A 22,748-nucleotide genomic window follows, 5' to 3' on the forward strand; every position below is an offset into this window, starting at 1 on the left:
AGACAACAGTAAAAAAAAACTTTGGGCTTTTTAATGAGTCGCGAGTCGATTCTCCTGACTCGTTTAGAAGACTCGCTCAAAAAGAAACAAATCGCTCGCGACTCGCCCATCACACCTTCGTAACGTTTCGCTTCAGCATGGTGAGATAACCCACACACACACACACACACACGCACACACACAGTGGCTGTTTTGACTACGTAACCCTGCTTTAAAAGAACTTCTGTGCGCAGGGATGTGCATATAAACTTCACATGATGCCACATTGAAAGATTACAACAACACCAACAACAACCACAACAACAACAAAAACTAAACCGGCAGCAGCCACCTTTCAAAAAGCTGCCAAACCGGCTGGACGGCTCAAGACCCCGGAAGCGTGAGCGAGCACGCGAGGGATGGAAGTCTGTCATTTGTCTTCTGGTGGTTTACCATAAAATCATTCATTTTTACTTATTTGTTAATCTTTTGGTTTTTTTAATCGTTGTGTGAGCAGAATGGCCGCGTCTGCTGTCTTCATCCTGGACCTGAAGGGAAAGGTAAAGTGTTTTAATGATCTACTGGACGGTCAGAAGTGAGTTGCACCTGTCGGAAGACGAGGATGGCTCAGATGGACTGTAATTTGCATACATAGCTTACTTATTAAATATTAACTACAGGTTAACAAATAAGCAGTTATTAAGCAGCGAAAGTGTTTTGAAGCTAGTTTATAAAGCAGTCGCAGTGAAAGAGCTTGACTTGTGAAGTAGGAGTAAGTGATAAAGCAATCTCACTCTCAGACTCTCAAACTAAACTGTACCTTTCCTTGCCCCTGCAGTAGTACCTTCAATAGTCCTGCTTTTGTACCTTCAGTATGTAGCTTTCACATGGAAACGTGGATATGGTACACCTTTAAAATCTTTTAAGGTACATAAATGGACTGTGATTAGGTTTTAGGTGAAAGGTACACTACATGCAGGCTTCTAGGTAAAAGAAATAGGCCTACATACTAAAGGTACAAAACCACAGAAGACGACAAGGAAGAAAGATACATTTTAGTACCTTTTTTCTCTGACAGTGTTCAGACTAGTCCATTCTGCACTTCTTAATCTAACTTCACTGAAGGGCTGATTAGTCATTAAAAGCAGAAGTATACTGTAGGCTATGTGGAACATCATGGAGATTACATGCAAATAGCCTGGTGTTCTTAAACTGGACTTGGGTTTTGATGAAAAGCCTGTTTTATACAGAGCATCCACTTTTTAGATAGATAAATAGAAAGATAGACAGATAGATAGGATCAGACCCAGTTTTGGAAAAGGGTTGATTCAGCACGACTGAGTGAGTGTGAGTCAAATATTCACTGACCTCTAACAGCACTAATGTTAAACAAATCTTCTTGGATGAACTTGAAGTTACAAATAAACATAATTAATTTACTGGAAAGACTTTGCACACAAGTCAGATAGCGATTTAAACATTCTGGAAAGAAATGTTCAAATATGTTTAGGTCTACTGATTATGGCATTGAATATAATGAGGATGTGTCTCAGAACATGGCATTTTGCTAAGCCATCCAATCTGTACTACAATATTCATAAAATAATAGATAAGTATTAAATATTAATATTAAAAATCACACAATTCAAAACATTTTCAGCTATGCAGTGTGGTTTTGGTTGTTTTTTTTTTTTTTTTTTTTTATAGTCACCGCATCATACATTGTGTCACATTATGTCTTATTACTGGCCAAGCTTCTGGGCCTATTAATTATTACTTAATCTGTTAGCTGTACTTAAACTAAAATAACATTTGAACACCAAACACCTGTTGGTTGATCAGCATTTGATGAACACAGACATTTCAACAATATACAATATGTATTACAGTATTTAGGTTAGCTAAATGCCAGCAAAACCACAGTGCACTGAAACAACAACAGAACAACTATGATGTTTTCTATTTTAATTTAATGTATACACAGAAAAACTATTTAACATGAAAAGGGTGGAAAATAAAGCTTTCTGTACAACATACTTCAATGTAAATACAGATGATAAACTCACTATCTCTGTAAAGTATATTTGGATTATTTTATCATCATATCAGCCATGCCTACTATGAGCATGTGCTTATTAATAACTACAAATATTTTGCTTAATATTTCCATGTCTGTTCTTTGAATAAACTTATTTTATCTCAGTTTTGTATAGATCATGCTATTTGAAAAACAATTTTCTGAAAGAGAGAGAGAGTTAACTCTCTGTGCAAATTATTATCATACACACTTACTTCCTCCAAACACTTCATTTTATTCTCACATTCTGATCTTCCGTTTAGTCTATTTTAGTCTGAGTCTTTGAAAAGCCAGTCTGAATTTGGTATAACTCATCCTCTATTTGTAAGGAATAATTATCTTCTGAGAGACAGAAAGACAAAGAGAGAGAGAGAGAGAGAGAAAGAGAGAGAGAGAGAGAAATGAAGGCCAGTGTGTGTAGCTGGAGGGCTTTGGTCGGATGGATTAATCTATGATATTGCTGAGTCTCTAGCAGTAGTGATGAAAGCTTTCCTGTCTGTTCCCTTCAGTAATCCAATACCTTAAGGCATTCCGCATTAGATTGGCACACACACTTTGATTTCCTTTACACTATTTTATACTCAATTTTATACTAGGGTTTTCAAATCAGTACAATGAATTACAATTACAGTGAATTTAGGTAAAAAGAAAAATAAAATTAATTATCCAGATTGAACAGAATATTTTAATTATACATTATAATATATCTTAAAGAAGCATGAATCACTGAATTGCTGTTTAGTGCATTGAATTGAATTAAAGCTGCAATAGTAGATGTTTCATTCCTTGTACAAATAACACAGAAAATGTGTACAACATGACAAAAAAAAAATACAATGGCATCAGCAATGGCAGGAGACACGGGAGTTTGCACTTGGGTAACACGAAAAAATAGTAAGTTGCTCTGGATAAGTAAAATGTCATAAGGTTATGGCATGTTAAAATTTGGCAAGTGCAATAAATGGACGTCTGGCAAGGGGAGAGCAGTGTAGTATAGCCGTCTGTTGATGCTTGTCTTCTATGATATAAATTAGTCTATAGCCATGCTATTCACTGTTACTTAACCACCTGACTAATTTATCTTGGCCATTGCTCCTTGCTCACAATAAATTGGTCACAAACACCAGTGAATTGTAATCAAATTGATTCACTTTCAGCCCAAAGACTCATACCTTATAACTCATTTCCTTGTAACGGGGGAAAATCACATTTACTCAGAATTTCCTCTTTCATCAGATATAGCAGATCAACCACAGCTAAGATATTAATATTAGCAAGAGAATGCAAACTGCATGCTGAACACATAATGTGCCACAATGTACTATGACGCAGTGTTAACTATAAAAATGAGCAGAACCACATTGCATAGCTGAAAACTGCACAAGCAGTCCTGAATTACATGATTTTTACTATTAGTATTTAAATATTGCTCAACACAACAATGTGATTTGAGACATGTAATCATTATATGCAGTTCCTCCATGGTTTTTTTTTTTTTAATTTTCAGAATGTTTCTTTATCTCTGAATGACCTGTGTGAGAATTCTTTCATGTAAATGAATGAAAGTTTATTCGTAAATCCAACTTCTTGCAATAAGATTTGCTTAAGATCTGAATATTTGACTCACTCACTCACTCATGATGAATCAGCTCTTTTCGTATGATCAAATAAAACTGAAACTGATATCATCTACTGCAGCGTCTGAATGTGAGTTTCATAACACTTCCAGTATACCACGTAGATGAAAACTGAAAAAAACTATTGCATTAGCTGGCTACATAAATTGTGTAGCTGCTTGTTAGATTTTTATGTGCCAAATATATATTACTCTTTGTTTACTATGGAGTTGACTGTCACCCCTTTAGGTGCTTATATGCCGGAACTACATGGGCAATGTTAACATGAGTGAGATCGACCACCTCATGCCCATCATGATGAAGAGGGAGGAAGATGCAGAATTATCACCTCTAGTGAGCCATGGCTCCACTCACTTCCTGTACATCAAACACAACAACCTCTACTGTATCCTCCACTACTCTGCTGTCATTCCCATTCCCTGATCTGTCCTTCTTCTTGTTTAGTACATTTTTTAGATACTTTACAGTATTACAGTATCTGAATGCCTGTGTAAATGTTCAAGACAAACTGAAAGATCCTTAACAGTCACACGTCAGTGGTAGCAATGACTAAGAAGAATACAAATGCTGCTCTTGTGTACTCCTTCCTGTACAAGATAGTGGAGGTTAGTATGCTTTCCATACAGTCCTGCCTGCTCAGCATGCCCTGTAAGTTTTAATTGCTCACGTTGATGTATATATATTAAGAAGGAGAGCCTGAGTGGTTGTAATATGTGGAATAAAACACTGGGTGCGCGGCGTTATAGTAAAACTATCAACAACGTGGTGGTGCGATGCACCGTTACCACCCTGAACTTGATTATTTTCCTATAACATCATGTTCTGTAGTGTTTTATTCTTATAACAAGTTTTATTTATTAAAGAACGGCATGTTGCACTGTTTATCCATTTATAGTCACAGGTAATGTTTTGGTATGTCGGCAGACGTTATTTCCTGTTATCACTTATAATGTATATAATATAAGTCTACACGCCCCTGTTAAAATGGCAGGTTTCTGTGATGTAAAAAAATGAAACCAAGATAAACCATATCAGAACAGATATAAACAATCATTACTCCACCAGCCTGTCTTTATCTTTCTCTTGAAGGTAATAAGCCAACAAAATGCATGTTACCGAGACTTTCTTGTTGCAGAAAACCTAAAGTAACAGCTTTATCACTGGCTCTGACTCTATCTCATACAAAGTGCTGACACTGGAGACTCTTTCCAAAAATGCTAAATAAACATCTGGTTACAGAAAACATGTCAACAATTACACACCTTTTTCTTTAAATTCATTTTTTTTTGTAGCAATCATACAAGTACCAGCTTGCACTATTGTCAGAGCTGAAAACCTAGCTTCTTCTGACCAATCAGTTCAACAACTCTCTGTTTTTTTTTTTTCCCACCAAAACCTCGTCTGAACCCAGTGAATTTTTTTCAGTATTAAGACACACAGTGTGCTTATGTGTTACAGATTTTCACAGAGTATTTTAAGGTTCTGGAGGAGGAAAGCATACGTGACAACTTCGTGACTGTCTATGAGCTAATGGATGAGGTTATGGATTTTGGTTTCCCTCAGACCACAGACAGCAAGATCTTACTGGAGTGAGTACTGGCAGAATTGCTGTTTATTCATGAGGAGTTATTCAAACAAGCCCCATCCACCAGTTACTTGTCACAGCTGTGCATCCATACATTGCCTGTGCTATATTCGTGCTCTGTGAGCTAGATAACATTTTACAAACAGAGGTTTACTTCATGTGGCAGACACATAGAAGCACTATAAGATATGTGAGATATTCCTGGTTTCAGCACTTATGGAAATGTAAGTGTAGTTCCTCTGATAAAAGCCCAGCTGACCTGTACTGAATTTTCAGTACTGCACTATTTACTGACTGTATGTATGTGCATTACATTTTTCTCTTAACTTGTTATATATCCCAAATTCACATTAAGACATTTCCTCACTGTATGTCTTTTTTCTCTTTTTACTTTTTCTAAAGTAATGAGAATTGGTAAAGAGCCCCATTTTCCTCTATTATCATGCCTTGCATAAGTATTCACCCCCTTGAACTTTTCTATATTTGTAGTGTTATATTCTGGAAAAGAAAATAATTTAATTAGAATTTTTTCTCCATTTGATTTACACAATATGTCTAACACTTGAAGGCCATAAAATGTTTTGTGACACAAAGGTTAATTAAATAGAAATATATTTTTTTAAATAATGGATTTATTCATGATAAATGTGATGTTTTACGGTTGGGACACTTTGTTTTGATTGACACTTTTCCAGAACTTTGTCCCAGACTTGTTCTGATAGCTGCTTGGTCTTCATGATGCTGTTTGTTTAGGTACAGTATTTTATTTTCTAACTCTGAGGCCTTCCAGGAACAGGTGTATGTATATTGTGATCACGTGACACTTTAATTGCACACGGGTCGATTATTGGACTTCTGATCGCAACTGAATGTACCGGAACTAATTAAGGGGTTTTACGTCAACAAGAGTTAATTTCTGTGATTTAACTTAAATAATCACAACATTTATATTTTATTATTTGTAATTCATTTACTTAAATATGTTGATTACAAGCCCCCAGACTTAATCCTTACGATTACTAACCCTAACCCAAGGATATAATCACAATCACAAGCCTCCATGCATAAACCAGCATTTAGATTTATTTATAGATTTATTTTTTTGTGTATTTAGATTTATGCTTTTGTTTAGTTTGTTATGTTCTCTCATAATAATTATTAATACTGCTGATATACTGTACCATCTTATGTCCACGTTTGTCTCAATATGAGATGAGTCAAGATTTAGTATAAAAAGTATGGTTAATTGCACATCACATTCAACCAATATTTCTATTGTTCATAAGTCTGTGAAATACTTCAAAGTCCATGGATTTGTATGAGCCTTAATGTGTGCATCATGACCATGTAGGTGACATAAATAGATTAAAAACAGGTTGTTTGTGTGCCTGTGTGTCTCTATGGATGTCCTGTTTGTCCCAGGAGTCACTTGCTGCACTGGCACACACATTAACAGCAGAGCTTTGTTTACTGAGTACAGCACCTTGTTCTCCGCCTTTATTGCAGGTTTTTTTTTTTAACATAATCAATACCCCCTGCAATAGAACCAATTAAATAGTTTACTTTTTAAGGCTTTTATTTGTAGTGCCCTTCTCTCTTTTCAGTACCTCTGTATATTTTTAAAGTTACAAGGGATATGAGTAGTCATGCTTGGATCCCTTGTTAGTTCCTACCATAAATCATCCTCTCACAGTTATCAACTAATCAGCTAATTGTATTATTTGAGCTGGTAGTGATAATTCAAGCTGATCATCAATTACAGTTTCATTATAGAGCTGATCTGTTGAATTCTCAAATCTGGTTAGAAGGTGTTGATTAATTTTCTGTAACAGCAGTTCTGATGGTCATGCCAGCTATGATTCAGATCACAGGTTTATATTAATGCGCACATTCACATTATCACTTCTGTAGTATAAGCTAAGGCACAGAGATTTGTATGAAGGAAGTTATACATAATCTAGGCCTAATAATAAATAGATTTGTTTTTTAACAAAGATATTTTTAGCTGCTGTAATGGCTGTAATAACAGAAAATAACTTGTTTTGCAGAAGTTCCACATAATTAATGTATGTATGAATGGATAAAAAGTATGTAACACATGTAAAGAATGTAAGTAACAAAATGTGATTGTTGGCCCATTGCTGTGATATAATGAATATGACACTTCAGCACATGCTGGAAACACATATTGGAAACACCACCTCATTATTTTTCTATGAAATTATGCCCTGTCTTGTTTTATTCCTTACCTGTTAACAATGGTTATGCTTATATCATGAGCGTTCCATAAAAATAACTATTATATTGTTAATCACAGTTGTCTGTGGTGAGAGTGGTTTCCTATATTCAGATACCTTAAGTCTGTCTGTCAGGTCTGTCTCATACCTTATTCCACTCAGTTTCGAATACAATTGTGAATTTTTTTTTAAATTAGTTGGTTAATTTGTTTGGTGTTTACAGGTACATCACCCAGCAAGGGCATAAACTGGAGGTGGGTGCACCACGCCCCCCGGCAACCGTTACCAACGCTGTGTCCTGGAGGTCAGAGGGCATCAAATACAGAAAGAATGAAGTGTTCATGGACGTCATTGAGTCTGTAAACCTACTGGTGAGTTCACCCAATTGTAATATGTTTGTAATTTAGTAAATACAAAATCTTTTCTGCCGATGACATAGATTGGTCTATGAAGGTCATAGTTAATGTCTAATAGTAAGGCTTGGTGACTGGACTTCAACTGGATCTCAGCTTTGTCTGCATTTATCAGAAGTTTTAATGAATGGCAGGAAAATCGAAACAATTTAAACACTGTGCGGGATTCACACATGACATCATGAGTCTGGGGTTGTGTATGAATAATGAAGTAATAATGAGTACTGGGGTAAACATATCAGGACAGCAGCAGAAGTATGTGATTATGTGGCATCTCTTTCCCTCTAATCAAAGATGCTATTAGGAAGTCCTGACCCCAGGAATTTTACTCTCACAGCACTGGAATGTCTCCACTTGCGATTTGACAACTGATCTATTGGTTTGAGTTTTTGTCTAAGTGTGTTGTTGCCCTGTTGCTGCCACACAGTGCATAGCATAGCACTGGTGTTCCATTTTCTCTTTTATTCCTCTTTAGTTGTTGGTCTGGTGTATCTGTTGACTAAAGTTCATTTTAGACAAATGCAACTTTTCTCGGATGTTTATCTACTTCAGGGTTAGATGAATCACTAGCATGCTCAGGAAAAGCTAATTTTATGTCTGGGCTATTGGTATTTTATTTATATTTCCCAGTGGACAGTTAGGTTTAACAGCCATGGCAAGAAAAATATACCCTAGCTTCTATTAACTTTTATAAAAAAGAGGCTTGTCATGTAAGTTTAAACATAATGCAGTGTCTCCCTGCAGTTATCAAGACAAATGAAAAATATATCAAGACAAATGAAGATAGTAGCCAGACAAAAATATTTACTTGCAAGGAAATGCAAGGAAAGAAAACCTTACCTCATAACTGAAACATTCACCAACGAATCTGTCATTTATTTTTGTCAAGGTCGCCAACACAATGTGCTGCATCAAACCCTTTATCAGGAGAGTACAGGGACTATGGCTACACAGTTGTCCCCAGTTAGCCTAATCAGTGAGGAGCTTCCCCTTGCCCATTGCTCTAGCTAATGAATTTATCATTTGTCCACCCCTGTACTTGTCCTTGGACTCATTGTTGGTTGGAACTGTGGTTAGTTGGAACCATTCTCTTTCCAGTTGTTTAGGCTTGTTGTCTGTTGTGTCTTCTTGAGTGATATGGTTGTCAAATGGGGTGATATGTTCACTGCTATTTTTCATATCCTTGTCTTTGGTTTTGGAACAGGTGTCACATGCATACCTAAGCCAATGGTTTGGTCCTCCAGGTCACCCACAGGCTACCATAGGGTATCTCATAATGCATCCATGCTTCTATCTACAGCTATCTGTGTATATGCAGTAGTTCAAACATAGTTCAAGTAAGAAACACTGTTTTGATCTGTTTGCCCAGGGCGCCATTCTGTTTGCAGTTCGGTAATCCAGGAAGGTTGCTAGATATTAGTGATCGATATTTGGTCACAGAGTTGGTACAGCTGACAGTATTACTGAAAGAGGCTTTTTTCTTGTGTCAATATAAGCCTGGAACTGTCTTCCGTGGAGTAAATTGAGTGGCACAGGCCCTGATTGTACCCAGTTTTTTTAAGCAGTCAATGAACCCTTTTTTGTAGCTGTTGGTGGGATGCCACTGTGATGGAGCAACAGAAGCTGAGCAAACTGATTACACACACTCCAGTGTGGCAGAAATGTACAGATTTGTATATTAAAACATTATGCCACTTCATCGGTGCATGTCCCAACACAGAGGGGAAAATTTCTCAAGTAAGGAGTCAGATTTCTACTTAAACCCGAAGAACAAAGGATTCCTCTTTTTGAGGACAATGTACGCATTCTCAACAGAGACTTTCAGAGGGTTGTCAGGGGAATAAGGGAGGTCTATGTCATCTATGTCAGACTGGAACCAACTGTCTATAAATGTGTGAGTGGAAGGTCTGTGGCACCACCTCTCACCCACTAATACAGTTACGGTTTTCACCCTTAGTAAGTGGGACAATTTCAGCACAACTTTACCAGTAATGGAGCTTTGTGTCGTTCAAACTTGTAGTCTTTTAGCGAGATACAAGTATCATTTGCCATTAAACAAGTCCCATCCCCAATTTGTGATGCATAATGAATCCAACGTACAATGGATTTGGCAGACTTTATGTTTCAGTGGGGTTGTAGGGTTTGTTTATCACCTCAGTATCATCTCTCTTTTATGGCACATTCTCAAAATTTGATGGCAAATTACTAATTATTTTCCATTATTCAGTAGAATTGATGTAGCAAAACATGTTCATGTCCAGTCAAAAAGACTTATTACTAGTCTATTACTATTACTTTGCTGCATGCTGTTCATCCAAACAAGTCATGCCTGTTAGGCCCAGTGTAGGAGGTGTGGTCTCTGTGCCTGTCAGTCCCAATGTAGCAGTTGTAGCCCTTGGGAAGGATGTGTAACCACTCTTCCTGTTATTCTAAGTAAAAAAGTTGTGGTTTTTCTGTAAGAGGTGGTGTGGCCTCTGTGAAAGTGGTGTAGCCTCTGCCTGTTACTTCCAGTTGAGGAATTGTGCACTGTGTACCTGTTAGTCCCAGTGAAAAAGGTGTGGCTTCTGTGCCTGTCAGTTGAGTGTAGTTTAGTGTTTAGTGTTCTCCCCTGGGAAGGAAGCATGGCTTCTGTCTCAATCCTAGTAAAGGCGTGTTGCCTCAGTGTAGCAAGAGGCCTGGCCTCTGTGTCTGTCAGTCTCAGTGAAAGAGCTGTAGCTTTATTGCCTGTTAGTTGCAGTGCAGGAGGTGTGGCCTTCGTGCCTATTAGTCCCAGTGAAGAAGGTGTGGCTGCTGTGCCTATTAGTCTCAGGGAAGGAAGTGTGGCCTCTGTGCCTGTTAGTTCCAGTGATAGAGGTGTGTCCTCTGTGCCTGTTAGTCCCAGTGAAGGCAGTGTGGGCTATATGCCTTTTAGTCCTTGTGGTAGAGGTGTGGCCTCTGTGCCTGTTGTTCCCATTGAATGAGGTGTTGCATCTGTGCCTGTTAGTCCTAGTGAATAAGGTGTGGCCTCTGTGCCTTTCCATACCACTGAATGAGGTGTGGCCTCTTTGCCTGTTAGTCCCACTGAATGAGGATTGCCTCTTAGTTCCAGTGAAAGATGTGCCTCCTTCACAGTTATGTCTACAGGCAAAGCTGAGATCTTCACACCTCCCTGCATTGAGTCATGAAGGGTGGTAAGAGTGTTTACTTTTGCTGTAGGTCTGGTCTCTGCCTGGTCCTAGGCTGAATGCTCTGCTGCCCTTCACGCTCACAGTCTGAGAGTCAGCCCACGGCAGCTCTTGAGAGCACCATTTTTCATTTCACAAGATGCACATCTCATTGCTTTCTAATGGGGCATTACTATCCACCCATGCAGGTTTCTCTCTTTGACTTTTTCTCTGTTGCTGCTGGGAATTCTAGCTGATTGGGTTTTCGTTTGGAATCCTTGTCTTTGCCTGTGTTGTTTTATATTTTTTATTTTCACTTGATGATGATGATGATGATGATGATTATCATGAGATTGTATCTTGCATGCACTCTATGTTTCTCCTCTGTTTCATTCAGGTCAGTGCTACAGGCAGCGTCTTGCGCAGTGAGATTCTGGGCTGCATCAAACTGAAGGTTGTTCTCTCTGGAATGCCTGAGCTGAGGCTAGGCCTCAATGACAAAGTGCTTTTCGAAATCACAGGCAGTGAGTGCACATATTTATTAACTTTTTAAAGGGAATATAGCAAACAAACTGCATTTTTCTAGTCACTACCCATATAAATTATTTGTCATTTTTCCCAGTAGTGATATAAGGGTGAAATATTACAGGGTGAGATTACATTCCATAGACATTTTTTGACTATTCTCCATTTATTTATATATGATTAAAGGAATACCCTAAATAAATGAAGATAGAAACCTAAAGAGCGCCGAGTACTTCATGATGCAATTAAGGAACTAACACCCTACCATGCTTTGTGCCATGTATAAAAATGATTAGCAGGCCCAGTTGACCTCCTTTTTGGATCAAGAAGGCAAGAGGAAATAATACACAGTCAGGCCTTCACTTTTTTTTTTTTATCTGTCTACTACATTATATTGGAGTTGAAATTAAATCATGAATATGAGCTCAGAGCGCAGACTTTAAGCTTTAATTTTTGTATTTACAACCAAATCGGGTGAGCACTGTACAAATTTTTTTATGTGGTCCCCTGCTTTTTAAGGTACCAAAAGTAATGGGACAAATGGCTGCTCAGATATTTCATGGCCAGGTGTTTTATTCCTTCATTATCCCTCATTACACTTAGAAGTATGCAGATAAATGGTCTAGAGTTCATTTCAAGTGTAGCGTTTGCATTTGGAATCTGTTGCAGCTAATTCTCAATATGAAGTCCAAAGACCTGTCACTGCCAGTGAAACAAGCCATTATTTGGCTGAAAAACAAACTCATCAGAGAGATAGCAAAAACATTGGGTGAGGCCAAATAAAATATTTGGTACGTTTCTAAAAACAATGCACTGGTGGAACACCAAAAGACACAGAAGTCCAGAGAAAACAACTGTTGTGGATGACAGAAGAATTCTTTTCCTGGTGAAGAAAAACCCCATCACAGCAGCTGGCCAGATCAAGAACACCCTCCAGGAGGTAGGCATATCTGTGTCAAAGCCAACAATCAAGAGAAGCCTTCACCAGAGTAATTACAGAGGGTTTACCACAAAATGTAAACTAATGGTCAGCCTCAAAAGCAGATTAGAATTTGCCAAAAACATCTAAAGAAAAGTCAGTACAGTTCTGAAACAACATTCTGTGGACAGATGAGACAAAAAGCAGCTTGTTCCAAAATGATGGGAAGAGAAGAGTATAAAGGGAGGGAACTGCTCATGATCTGAAGCATACCACCTTATGGTGTGGGAGTGTATGGCTGCCAGTGGAATTGTTTCCCTTGTAATTATTGATATGACTGCTGACAAAAGCTTCAGAATGAATTCTGAAGTGTAGAGACTTATATTATCTGTTCAGATTCAGCCAAATGCTTCAAAACTCATTGGACAGCACTTCACAGTGCAGATGGACAGTGACCCAAAGCATACTTCGAAAGCAACCCAAGACATTTTTAAGGCAAAATATTAGAATGTTCTGCAGTGGCCAAGTCAATCAATGTGGGTTTCCTCTCACCTCCCAAAAAACATGCCAGTAGGTGAATTGGCTATGCTATATTGCCCCTGTATGTGTGTGTATGTGTGCATGGTGTGTGATGGACTGGTATCACATCCTGCCTTGCTCCCATTGTTCCCGGGCTAAGCGCTGGATCCACAGTGACCATGATAAAGTGCTTGCTGAAAATGAATGAATGACTGTTGCTAAGCTTTGCACCACAGCTGCGATGCCCACCCTGCCCTCCAGTGAAGCGTCCAGTGAGAGCAGAGTTCCTTTGCATACAAAATTAACACTGTGAGAAAGACCTGGTCATCAAAATGGAGGAAATGTTGGAAGAAAACATCATGTATATAATGTATATATGTTTTACTTCTCACAGATGTCTTTAATCGAGCAAACTGTATTAAATAGTGAAAAAAACAGTAAAACATCTCTCTGAGCTTTGAAGAGTCTACTGACAATAGACTAAGTGTGAGTAGGAGGAGATTTTAAAAAAGACTTATTCTCTACCTACTGTATTTGTATTCCCGTCAAGGATATCTTCCCATCTGTTCCTGAACCATCACTGTAGCTGTCAATAACCCTAATGATCCACACTCACCTATGCATTCTGACAGAGTAGAGAGTAAATCCCTGTCAAGTGCTAGAAAATTCTAGATACTAGAGTGTCAAGTGAACAATTAATAAGTCACTGCGCAAACAGGAATAAGTAGAGCACAAACATTCTAGAAAGAAAATGGCCATGTCAGAGTTTGGAGGAAGTGTTGAAGGCAGACTGACATCCTGATTTCCTTCCTTTAATGACGCTCTAATGCATCAAGCAGCTGCTCCAAACAGATAATATTACTCTCAAAGTCATCTGACCTCAGATGTGATGAGATATGAAACCAGTGATGTACATTCTTTAGATGAGAGGAAACACTGCCCTCTTCAGGACAGGACTGATAAATCAGCAGAGGACATATTCTTGTTCATGGGTGGTGCATAATGACTTACAGTGAGGATTATCTGTGAAGCCAAACAAGTTGATAGAGGTTTGTCTAGTTGTGATAGTTTAGGTTCTTAAAGTTTCAGTTTATTATTCATGATAACATGAACTAAAAATTATTCAGAAACTGCAGTGAAACAATAGGACCGGTTTGTAGTTTCATAATGAATGCAAGTCTGGACCCACTGACGGCTACTGATAAATTATAAAAATGCTTAAATATTTCTTATTATTTTCTTAACCATCATGCAAACAACATTATACTAAACTTGGAAATATCAACAGTATTCTGAGAAGCTACAATTGACAAGTGCTCTTTATTTCAGAACACCAATCAGTTTTTCTTACTCTTGCCCCTGGGGAATCAATCAGGAGTCATTAGAAATAGAGGCTGCTCCCCCCTGTGTGACCTTTAGGCAGCGTGGCTGATGACATCCAAGGTGTTTGAGTATGAGCAATGAGTGTCGGGTCTCAGCAGGCCTCCACCGCTGCCGAGGGAGCAGAGAGACTGCTGAGCTCTGCCTTCCACACTGTCCTCATGGCCCTTTCATGTGCCTCTGTAAATGCCAATAGCCAAGAGACAGAGAGACAGACACATCTGTGTGTATACATGAAAATACACTCAATATGTAGACAAGGACACCCTGCATACATGCAGTAAGATAGAATACTCAGAATTCACCTGGCTTACCTGTGTAAATGCTTCTTTAAATAGTCCGTCTATTTATTTTGGTTCTGTGGTCCGCCTGACACCACACATACACACACACACACACACACATACAAAGTAAGCCCAGTATTGTAATTCATCTTTTTGAAAATCAAGAGTCTGGAGTTTAGAATACAGTGTTAAATTCCCAGAGCTGGTCGTATTAGGGATTTTAGGATGCTAAATACAGCTGCAGCTTAATCTTTTCACAGTTCAGACAGACTGAAACAAGGCACACCTGCACACTCTCTTAAGTAAGGTGCAATTAATCTAATTTTAAATGCAATTCAATTTTCAGTGTCTGGCCAACTTTATGTAGGACAATCTGATAGTTTTTTTGATGTCTTGAACATACATGCAAATATCCCAAATTGACTAGTTATTAATGAATTTACAATTATTTCATTTGGCCAATGCTTTTATCCAAAGCAACTTACAATTGAGACAGGGTACAACTGAGCAGTTGAGGATTAAGGTTCCAACAGTGAGAGCTTGACAATGCTGGGATTTGAATTCATGGCCTTCCATTCAGTAGCCTAATGCCTTAACCATTGAGCTATCACTCAGATTTATTCAGTTATCGCTGGGCATGAGCTAGGAATACACCCTGGATGGGCATCACAGGGCACCATGCACACACGCTTTCACACTCTCAGTCACACCTATGGCAAATTTAGAGTAGCCATGGAAGTACAAGGAAAACCCAAAGGAAACCCCACAACAAAACGCCACCCTGCTAAAGATTGAACTAATGCTTACTCCTTTAAAAGGGTGCCATTTCTTTTGTCTTGATTGAGTAGCTAGTCTTATTTTACTTTTTTTGTGGATTGATGGATTTCTTTTGGATTGGTTTTCTTTTAAGTCATTAATATGAAACGACTGAGTTTCACAAAATTTTCTCGACAGTGAAATGCGTATATAAAATTGCTTATACCTCCTATTTAAAACCTATCAGTCAACATTCACATTAATGAGCCTCTTACATGAGTCTTATTTTTTTTATTTTTGTGACTTGTGGCCAAGTATGGTGACCCACACTCGGAATTTGTGCTCTGCATTTAACCCATCCAAGTGCGCACACACACAGTAGTGAACACACACACACACCCAGAGCAGCGGGCAGCCTTTTTTGCTGCGGTGCCCAGGTTAGCAGTTGGGGGTTCGGTGCCTTGCTCAAGGGTCTCACCTCAGGCGTGGTATTGAGGGTGGAAGAGAGCGCTGGTCATTCACTCCCCCACCTACAATCCCTGCCAGACCTGAGACTCGAACCCACGACCTTCAGGTTGCAAGTCCGACTCTCTAGCCATTAGGCCACGACTGCCCCTGTACATAAATTTACATAAATTTACATAAATTTACATGAACTCAGGAGCATTGATAAATGAGTCAGCAGAATAACACAGAGAGCACATTATATTTGCAAAACGCATGGTCGGCAGCTTGAACGAGCTGTAGTAATAACATATGATATTTGCCTGTATGATATTTCTTCATCATCCTGCCATCACTAGGAGGAACAGGAAAATTGTTGGCAGTTGTTAAACCTGAGCTGAATTTATATTTTTTAGAAGAAGAGAAGAAGAACAGCCATTATTTATCACCTATACACAGTTAAGTGAAAATATTATGACCACTCACAGATGAAGTGAATAACGTTGATTATCTCATAACAATGGTGCATGTCAAGGTCTGGGAGATATTAGATGGTAAGGGAACAGTCATTTCTCGTAGTCAATGTGTTGGAGGTGGGAGAAATGGACAGGCAAGAAGACCTGAGTGACTTTGACCACTGAAGAGCCAAATCTTTATGGCTCTTTATGGCAAAGCTCTCAGCAGTGGTGAGTATGTACCAACAGTGGTCCAAGGAGGGACAAACAATGATTCGCTGACAGGGTATTGGGCGCTCAAGGCTTATCGATGTGCGAGGGCTATGAACACTATCACATCTGGTCCATACCGACAGAAGGGCTACTATGGGACAAGATAATTTGAATGATTGTTATGGGAGTAATGTGTCACAGCACACAGTGTATCATAACTTGCTGCATATTGGTAGCTGCAGCCTGCTACCATGCTAACCCCTGTCCACCTTTGAAAGTGCCTACAATGGGCACGCAAGCGTCGGAACTGGACCTTTGAGGAATGGGACATGATGGCACCAGGATGTCCTGTGGGAAGAAGACAAGCTGTTGGAGGGACTGTGATGCTCTGAGCAGTGTTTTGCTGGGAAACCCTGGGTCCATGCATTCATGTGGCATCAATTTGGCACATGCCCCCTACCTAAACATTGTTGCAGACCAGGTATGCCCCTTCATGGCAATGGTATGCCCCGAAGGCGGTGGCCTCTTTCAGCAGACACTGCACACATTGTTCAGGAATGGTTTTGCCCTGGTATTGCCCAGGCCTCCAAATTCCCCAGATCTCAAGCATCTGTGGGATGTGCTGGAACAACAAGTCCGATCCGCAGTGGCTCTGCCTTGCAACTTATGGGACTTAAAGGATCTGCTGCTAACGTCTTGGTGCCAGATACCACAGAGCACCTTCAGAGGTCTTGTCTCGGCAGCACACAGCAGACCAACAGCATATTAGGCAGTTTTGGCTCATCAGTGTACATTACAGTACAGAGAAATTCTTTTTTTCACATGTCCCATCTTGTTAGAAAGCTGGGGTCATTTTACAAGTAGTTTCAGTTTCAGATGCTCTGCCCATGAGATATCTTTTGTACACTTTTCTGGCCACTAGCATCAGTGTTTTGTGTGTGTGTATGCATCATTGCTGTATTATATTACTTTATGGCCATATCTATACAAAATTAATGTAAAAAATTTAAGATAGCATAAAATCTGATGAGATGTTATTTTAAAACTGATTATGTACTCTTCAGTAACTACTTTTTTTTTTTTTGCTTTATCTCTGTGTGCATGTGTGACTTCTAACCCCCAGGGGAGAAGAGCAAGTCTGTGGAGTTAGAGGATGTGAAGTTTCATCAGTGTGTGCGGCTCTCTCGCTTTGAGAATGACCGAACCATCTCCTTCATTCCCCCTGATGGAGAGAGTGAACTCATGTCCTACCGCCTTAATACCACCGTGAGCATTTGCATCAGGCTCTATAACTTTATGACTTGCATTATGTCCTTATGCCTAATTTAACACTTATTGTGCTTGCTATAGGTGAAGCCCCTCATATGGATTGAAAGTGTTATTGAGAGATTTTCCCATAGCCGAGTAGAGATCAAAGTTAAGGTACTGGTGTACAAAAAAACGCACACACACACACACACACACACACACACACTTACTCTGCACTCTTCTCTCCTTTTACAATACATGAATTTGTTTCATTAAACTCTCAGGACTGTAACTGTACCTTTTAGGACACAGATGCTTGTCAGTGAGGTTGAACCCTCAAGGGTACTTTTGTCTTTTGGACATTTACTTTACCTGGGAAAGTACATTTAGTGCCAAGACAGCTAAGTTTGCAGTCTGATTTTGGCTTCTTTAGTTTTGCACCGAAGCTACAAAGCTTCAATAACATGAGCTTTCACATGATCATATAACATTATTAATATGCACACCCTGTAGGTCATTCAGCTTTGGATAGCTAATCTTATATCTAATAATATTGTGTCTTTATGAAGTCATACTCATACTATGTAGCTTTGCTGGTGTAGTGGCTGTTGTGTTTACTGCAGTGTGGTGTACGGTGTCCTGCAGGCCCGTAGCCAGTTTAAGAGCCGCTCCACTGCCAACAACGTGGTTATCATGGTGCCAGTGCCTAGTGACGCTGACTCGCCCAAATTTAAGACCAGCACAGGCCATGCCAGTTGGGTACCTGAGAAGAGTGCGGTGGAGTGGACCATCAAATCTTTCCCAGTGAGTGGCATTTTTACCTCACTTTAACCATCTTATTCTGTTCAGTATTAATTAATTCACTTTAACCATCTTATTCTGTTCTGTGCAAAATGACTGGAATATACAGCAAATGTATTTTTTAAAAGCTTACATTTTAGCAAGAATCCTTTTTTTTTAGCACAAATCCCACAAACAAGAGAGCACTGGTCCTGTTTTCTTAGTTGGAAGGCTGTGCTGTGTGACTGTGAGCAAAACAGTGAAAGTGACATAGAGAGCTGGAAAGCTGCCAGGTTCTTTGTTTTGAAATGTTTAACATTACTGACTTCTGTGCCAAAGGCACAAGCCTAAATATGTGTTCCTTTATCCTGTGTTTGTAGTGTTTCCAAGCGGTGTATTGCCAATGTTGTTACACTAGTGACGAAATCGAGGATCTGTTCGGAAAACAGGGCTCAGGTGTGCCATGTTAATCATTACCCCTGTTGCGCGTTCACCAATCACCACGCCCCTTTTGTAGACTCTTGCTAAATCACACCTCCACCTGTAATACTAGCAGATAAGAGCTGAATGTGGCTGTGAATATGAATAAAAAAACAGTGAAAACAGTTGTCCATTAATGTGCACAATCCAGGAAGAAACTGGAAAAAATGTTTCAGTAACAGCAGGACAGGGAAAAAATGTCCCAGTAGTAACAGGACAGAGAAAATGTGTCTCACTAGCAGCAGGACAGAGAAAACATGTCTCAGTAGCAGCAGGACAGGGAAAAAGAGTCCCACACTGATATTAGTATTGTAATGTGGACTGTTATTTTGAAACACATTTTTTAGTTCCTCCTTAATATGGCATAAGAATGGAATGATAATATTAATGGAGTAATGAGCATTTTAATCAGTTTTTGTAAAATGAACATTGTTTTGATGCATGTGTTTTTCCCCTAAGCTTATTTCAGTTGAAATGTCTCAAAATGTGGACATGCTTTTGCCAATTTTGATCAGTGTTAGTCTGAATGGAGGCATGAATGGTATGCAAATGCATGTCCGATTAGCATTAAACACTCCAGACATATGATTTTAGTCAGAGGCTGACAGATTCTCTAAATGCTGTGAAAAATGATGCGCAAGGGAACAAGCGGTCTGCTAGTTAGAGCCTTAGTATATAGTGTAGCAATGAGTTACTCATATTAAACTGTCACATCTTTATTACACTGTGGGGACAAACTGAATATATGAACTGAGAATATGGGAGAGAGATGATGCACCAAGTAAGGCAGCTTGTTAAGAAATGGACTCTGTTATAGTGTTGAAGGCAGCTAGAGTTTTTTAAAAAAGGAGGATGTCACAGGGGTAAAGTAATGACAACATTATTTTCCAGTTGTGTGGGGAAGACACACTCTTCATGCAGCCTGACTCATCGTATAATTAAAGTTTCACACTCAATATATATTACACTAAGTATGTCAAACTTTCATGTTATAAAACATATGGTAAAATAGGGCTACTGTGTGTCTGTGGTTAGCTAAACAGAAAAATGGACAAAAAGGATGTAGTGAGTTTTTGTCACTGTTGTCAAAATGCGTAATAGTGCCAATAATGCTTTTAAAACACCAAATATGAGAAATTAGTGGAAAACAGCCACAGCAAAGCTGACATTCAGATATTTCTCTGAGGTTGTTATGGTTACAGGGTGAATTCAAGGTTTCAGCAAGATGGCAACTTACTCTACCTTCCTGCCCATAAAGATAGCACTTCATAATGAAGCATTACAATTTCACTTTCCCTCCTTGTTCCATTCAATATTAAATCCCAGGCAATCCATAAACAAAGCCTATATTAAATGTGACATGAACTTAAAGCTGTCAGCTAGGCTGCATCATTAGTTTTTCACTTTTAATCTTGCAGTAGCTAACCAGTTAACAAAGTCTTACATTATCATAGATACTCAGCACTCGGAGAATTTATGTACTGCAATCAGCTACAGAAGCGTTACAGTCTGTAGGCTAGCTCACCTTGGTTTTCAGTGGATGAGGACAACGAGATGTAACAGAAGCTCTAGCTTATGCCTATGGCTTAAAACATAGTTGATTAAAACATTGATTTACAAAAATAGATTTTAGTTATATTTAACAAGGGTGGTGTCTTTGTCATCTTCCTGTTCTGAAATAGTGAACCACTATTGTCTGTGTGTGTGTGTGTGTGTGTGTGTGTGTGTGTGTGTGCGAGCAGGGAGGGAAGGAGTACATAATGAGAGCTCATTTTGGACTGCCGAGTGTGGAGAGTGATGAACAAGAGGCAAAGAGGCCAATCACAGTGAGGTTTGAGATCCCTTATTTCACAGTGTCTGGTATTCAGGTGAGTTTCACTTTCTAATCATCACTGTCACAGATTCACCCTCTCTGCATGTGGCATGCTGCCCAATGCTCTCTCTTGTTTTGTTTACATGTACACGAGTAATTGTTTTGATTCTTGTCTTGTCTCTGCCCCTGTCCTGTGATTGGCATATATCCCAATTGTTTTCTGTTCAGCACTTGATTAGTTCATCTATTTATATCCTCTTGTGTCTCTGTGTCTTTGCGAAGTCTTATCGTGCATTTAGTTTGCTAACTCCTTGTTTCCATGTTTTCTAGTTCCAATATTACTTGCTAGTTTAGACCCTCCCCTGTTTTCTCATCTTTATGTATGGATTATCTTTTTCTGTGATCGTCCTAAATTAACATCACGCTAAGTATAAGTGCTTGTGTCCTGCTTCTCGATGCATGTTATAATCACTTTAATCCAAACTCTCTATTTTATTTCATTGCCAACTTTCAACCCATATTCACATACTATTTCAATTTCTAGAAGCCTATTTCTAATTATTTTCAATAGGAAAAGTTTTAATGCTTTACAATACTGTCAAAGACACTTCCCAAATATCATAAAATTATACTGTAGAACAACAAAATAATAATAAAAATAATAATTATTATTATACAAACTTATATGTGTACATTATACAAACTCTTTTTAATTTTTTTTCTCAACCTGTTTACTTTCTTCTAAATGGATTGCACATTTTATTTTGCAGGATTGCTTGTGATTGTCTATGGATAATCCAGTTAACTAAAATCTAACTGTTTAGATAGAGACTTATATGCTCAGTTTATAGGTTGGATAAAAACCAAGTGTCATTGTAGCAGTAATCCAGATATCCAGGGTGTGGGTGTGTTTAGAAACCTCTAAGGGGGTAGTTGTGTGTGTAACGATGTGCATGTTTTCATTTGTTCAGGTCCGATACCTAAAGATCATTGAGAAGAGTGGCTATCAGGCATTACCATGGGTGCGATATATTACACAGAGTGGAGGTGAGCCAAACACACACACACACACACAGAATTTAGAACTATCTGTCTGAAAGCAGAGAGGGTGAAGGTGGTAAACATTCACTCTCTCTCATTCTCTTGTTCTTTCTCTCTCTCTCTCTCTCTCTCTCTCTCTCTCTCACACACACACACACACACACACACACACACTTACTCATATGGCATTTAGAAATGTCTCTGTTTGTCATGAAATCTTTGTATATAGGATACAACATCACTTTCTCTCTCACACAAATAGTGTAGACTGTTAGTTTTCCATTTGCATCAGCGACACCAGAGGACAGCGAGACACTCAGACACTTGAATCTTTCATCTCTCTTCAGTTATTTATTAGAAATTTGAATTTACACAGATCACAACTCAAATCTATTCACTGATCTATTACACAGATCTATTCGCTGTGATATTATTTATTACACTGTTGTTGACATTTTGTGCTATTTGGCAGATTATCAGCTAAGGACAAACTGAAGGGACTTTTCCAAGTGGTGACGGTATGCACAGGAAGTGCTGACCTTCTGTCTGCTCCTTCTCTGAGGAACAGAGACAAAGAGAGACAGAGACAGTGTGGTGTTGCTCACAAACTACAGACAAGCAGTTACAGCCTATTTCTCTTATGCTTCGTGTGTGTGTGTTTGTGTGTGTGAGTGTGTGTATTCCTCAGGTATGTGAATGAGTGTTTAAAATATGTTATGAACACAAAACTAACAAAGTAGTCCAATTGATTTTAGTCTTGTGGATTTGAACACTTTGCTTGGTGTTTTATATTTACTTTGTTAATAAATGTTTTCTGTTA

The 22,748-nt window shown here is 38.8% G+C and overlaps 1 protein-coding gene across 2 annotated transcripts; it reads left to right on the plus strand.

Annotated features, from left to right (window-relative positions):
- On the plus strand, positions 1–22,748 carry ap1m3 (adaptor related protein complex 1 subunit mu 3). Of its 2 annotated transcripts, XM_026933483.3 has the most exons (13): positions 63–140; positions 234–539; positions 3,922–4,078; positions 4,231–4,298; positions 5,152–5,282; positions 7,739–7,886; positions 11,469–11,595; positions 17,690–17,832; positions 17,917–17,988; positions 18,460–18,618; positions 20,817–20,942; positions 21,859–21,934; positions 22,401–22,748. In XM_026933483.3, the coding sequence occupies exons 2-13, from the start codon at positions 498–500 to the stop codon at positions 22,421–22,423; spliced, it is 1,272 nt and encodes a 423-aa protein (XP_026789284.1). In that variant the 5' UTR covers positions 63–140; positions 234–497; the 3' UTR covers positions 22,424–22,748. The 2 variants fall into 2 exon arrangements, with proteins under 2 accessions (XP_053088026.1, XP_026789284.1); XM_053232051.1 differs by having other exon boundaries at positions 1–539.

This window comes from Pangasianodon hypophthalmus, chromosome 2 (assembly GCF_027358585.1).
Source record: "Pangasianodon hypophthalmus isolate fPanHyp1 chromosome 2, fPanHyp1.pri, whole genome shotgun sequence".
Taxonomy (NCBI): domain Eukaryota; kingdom Metazoa; phylum Chordata; class Actinopteri; order Siluriformes; family Pangasiidae; genus Pangasianodon; species Pangasianodon hypophthalmus.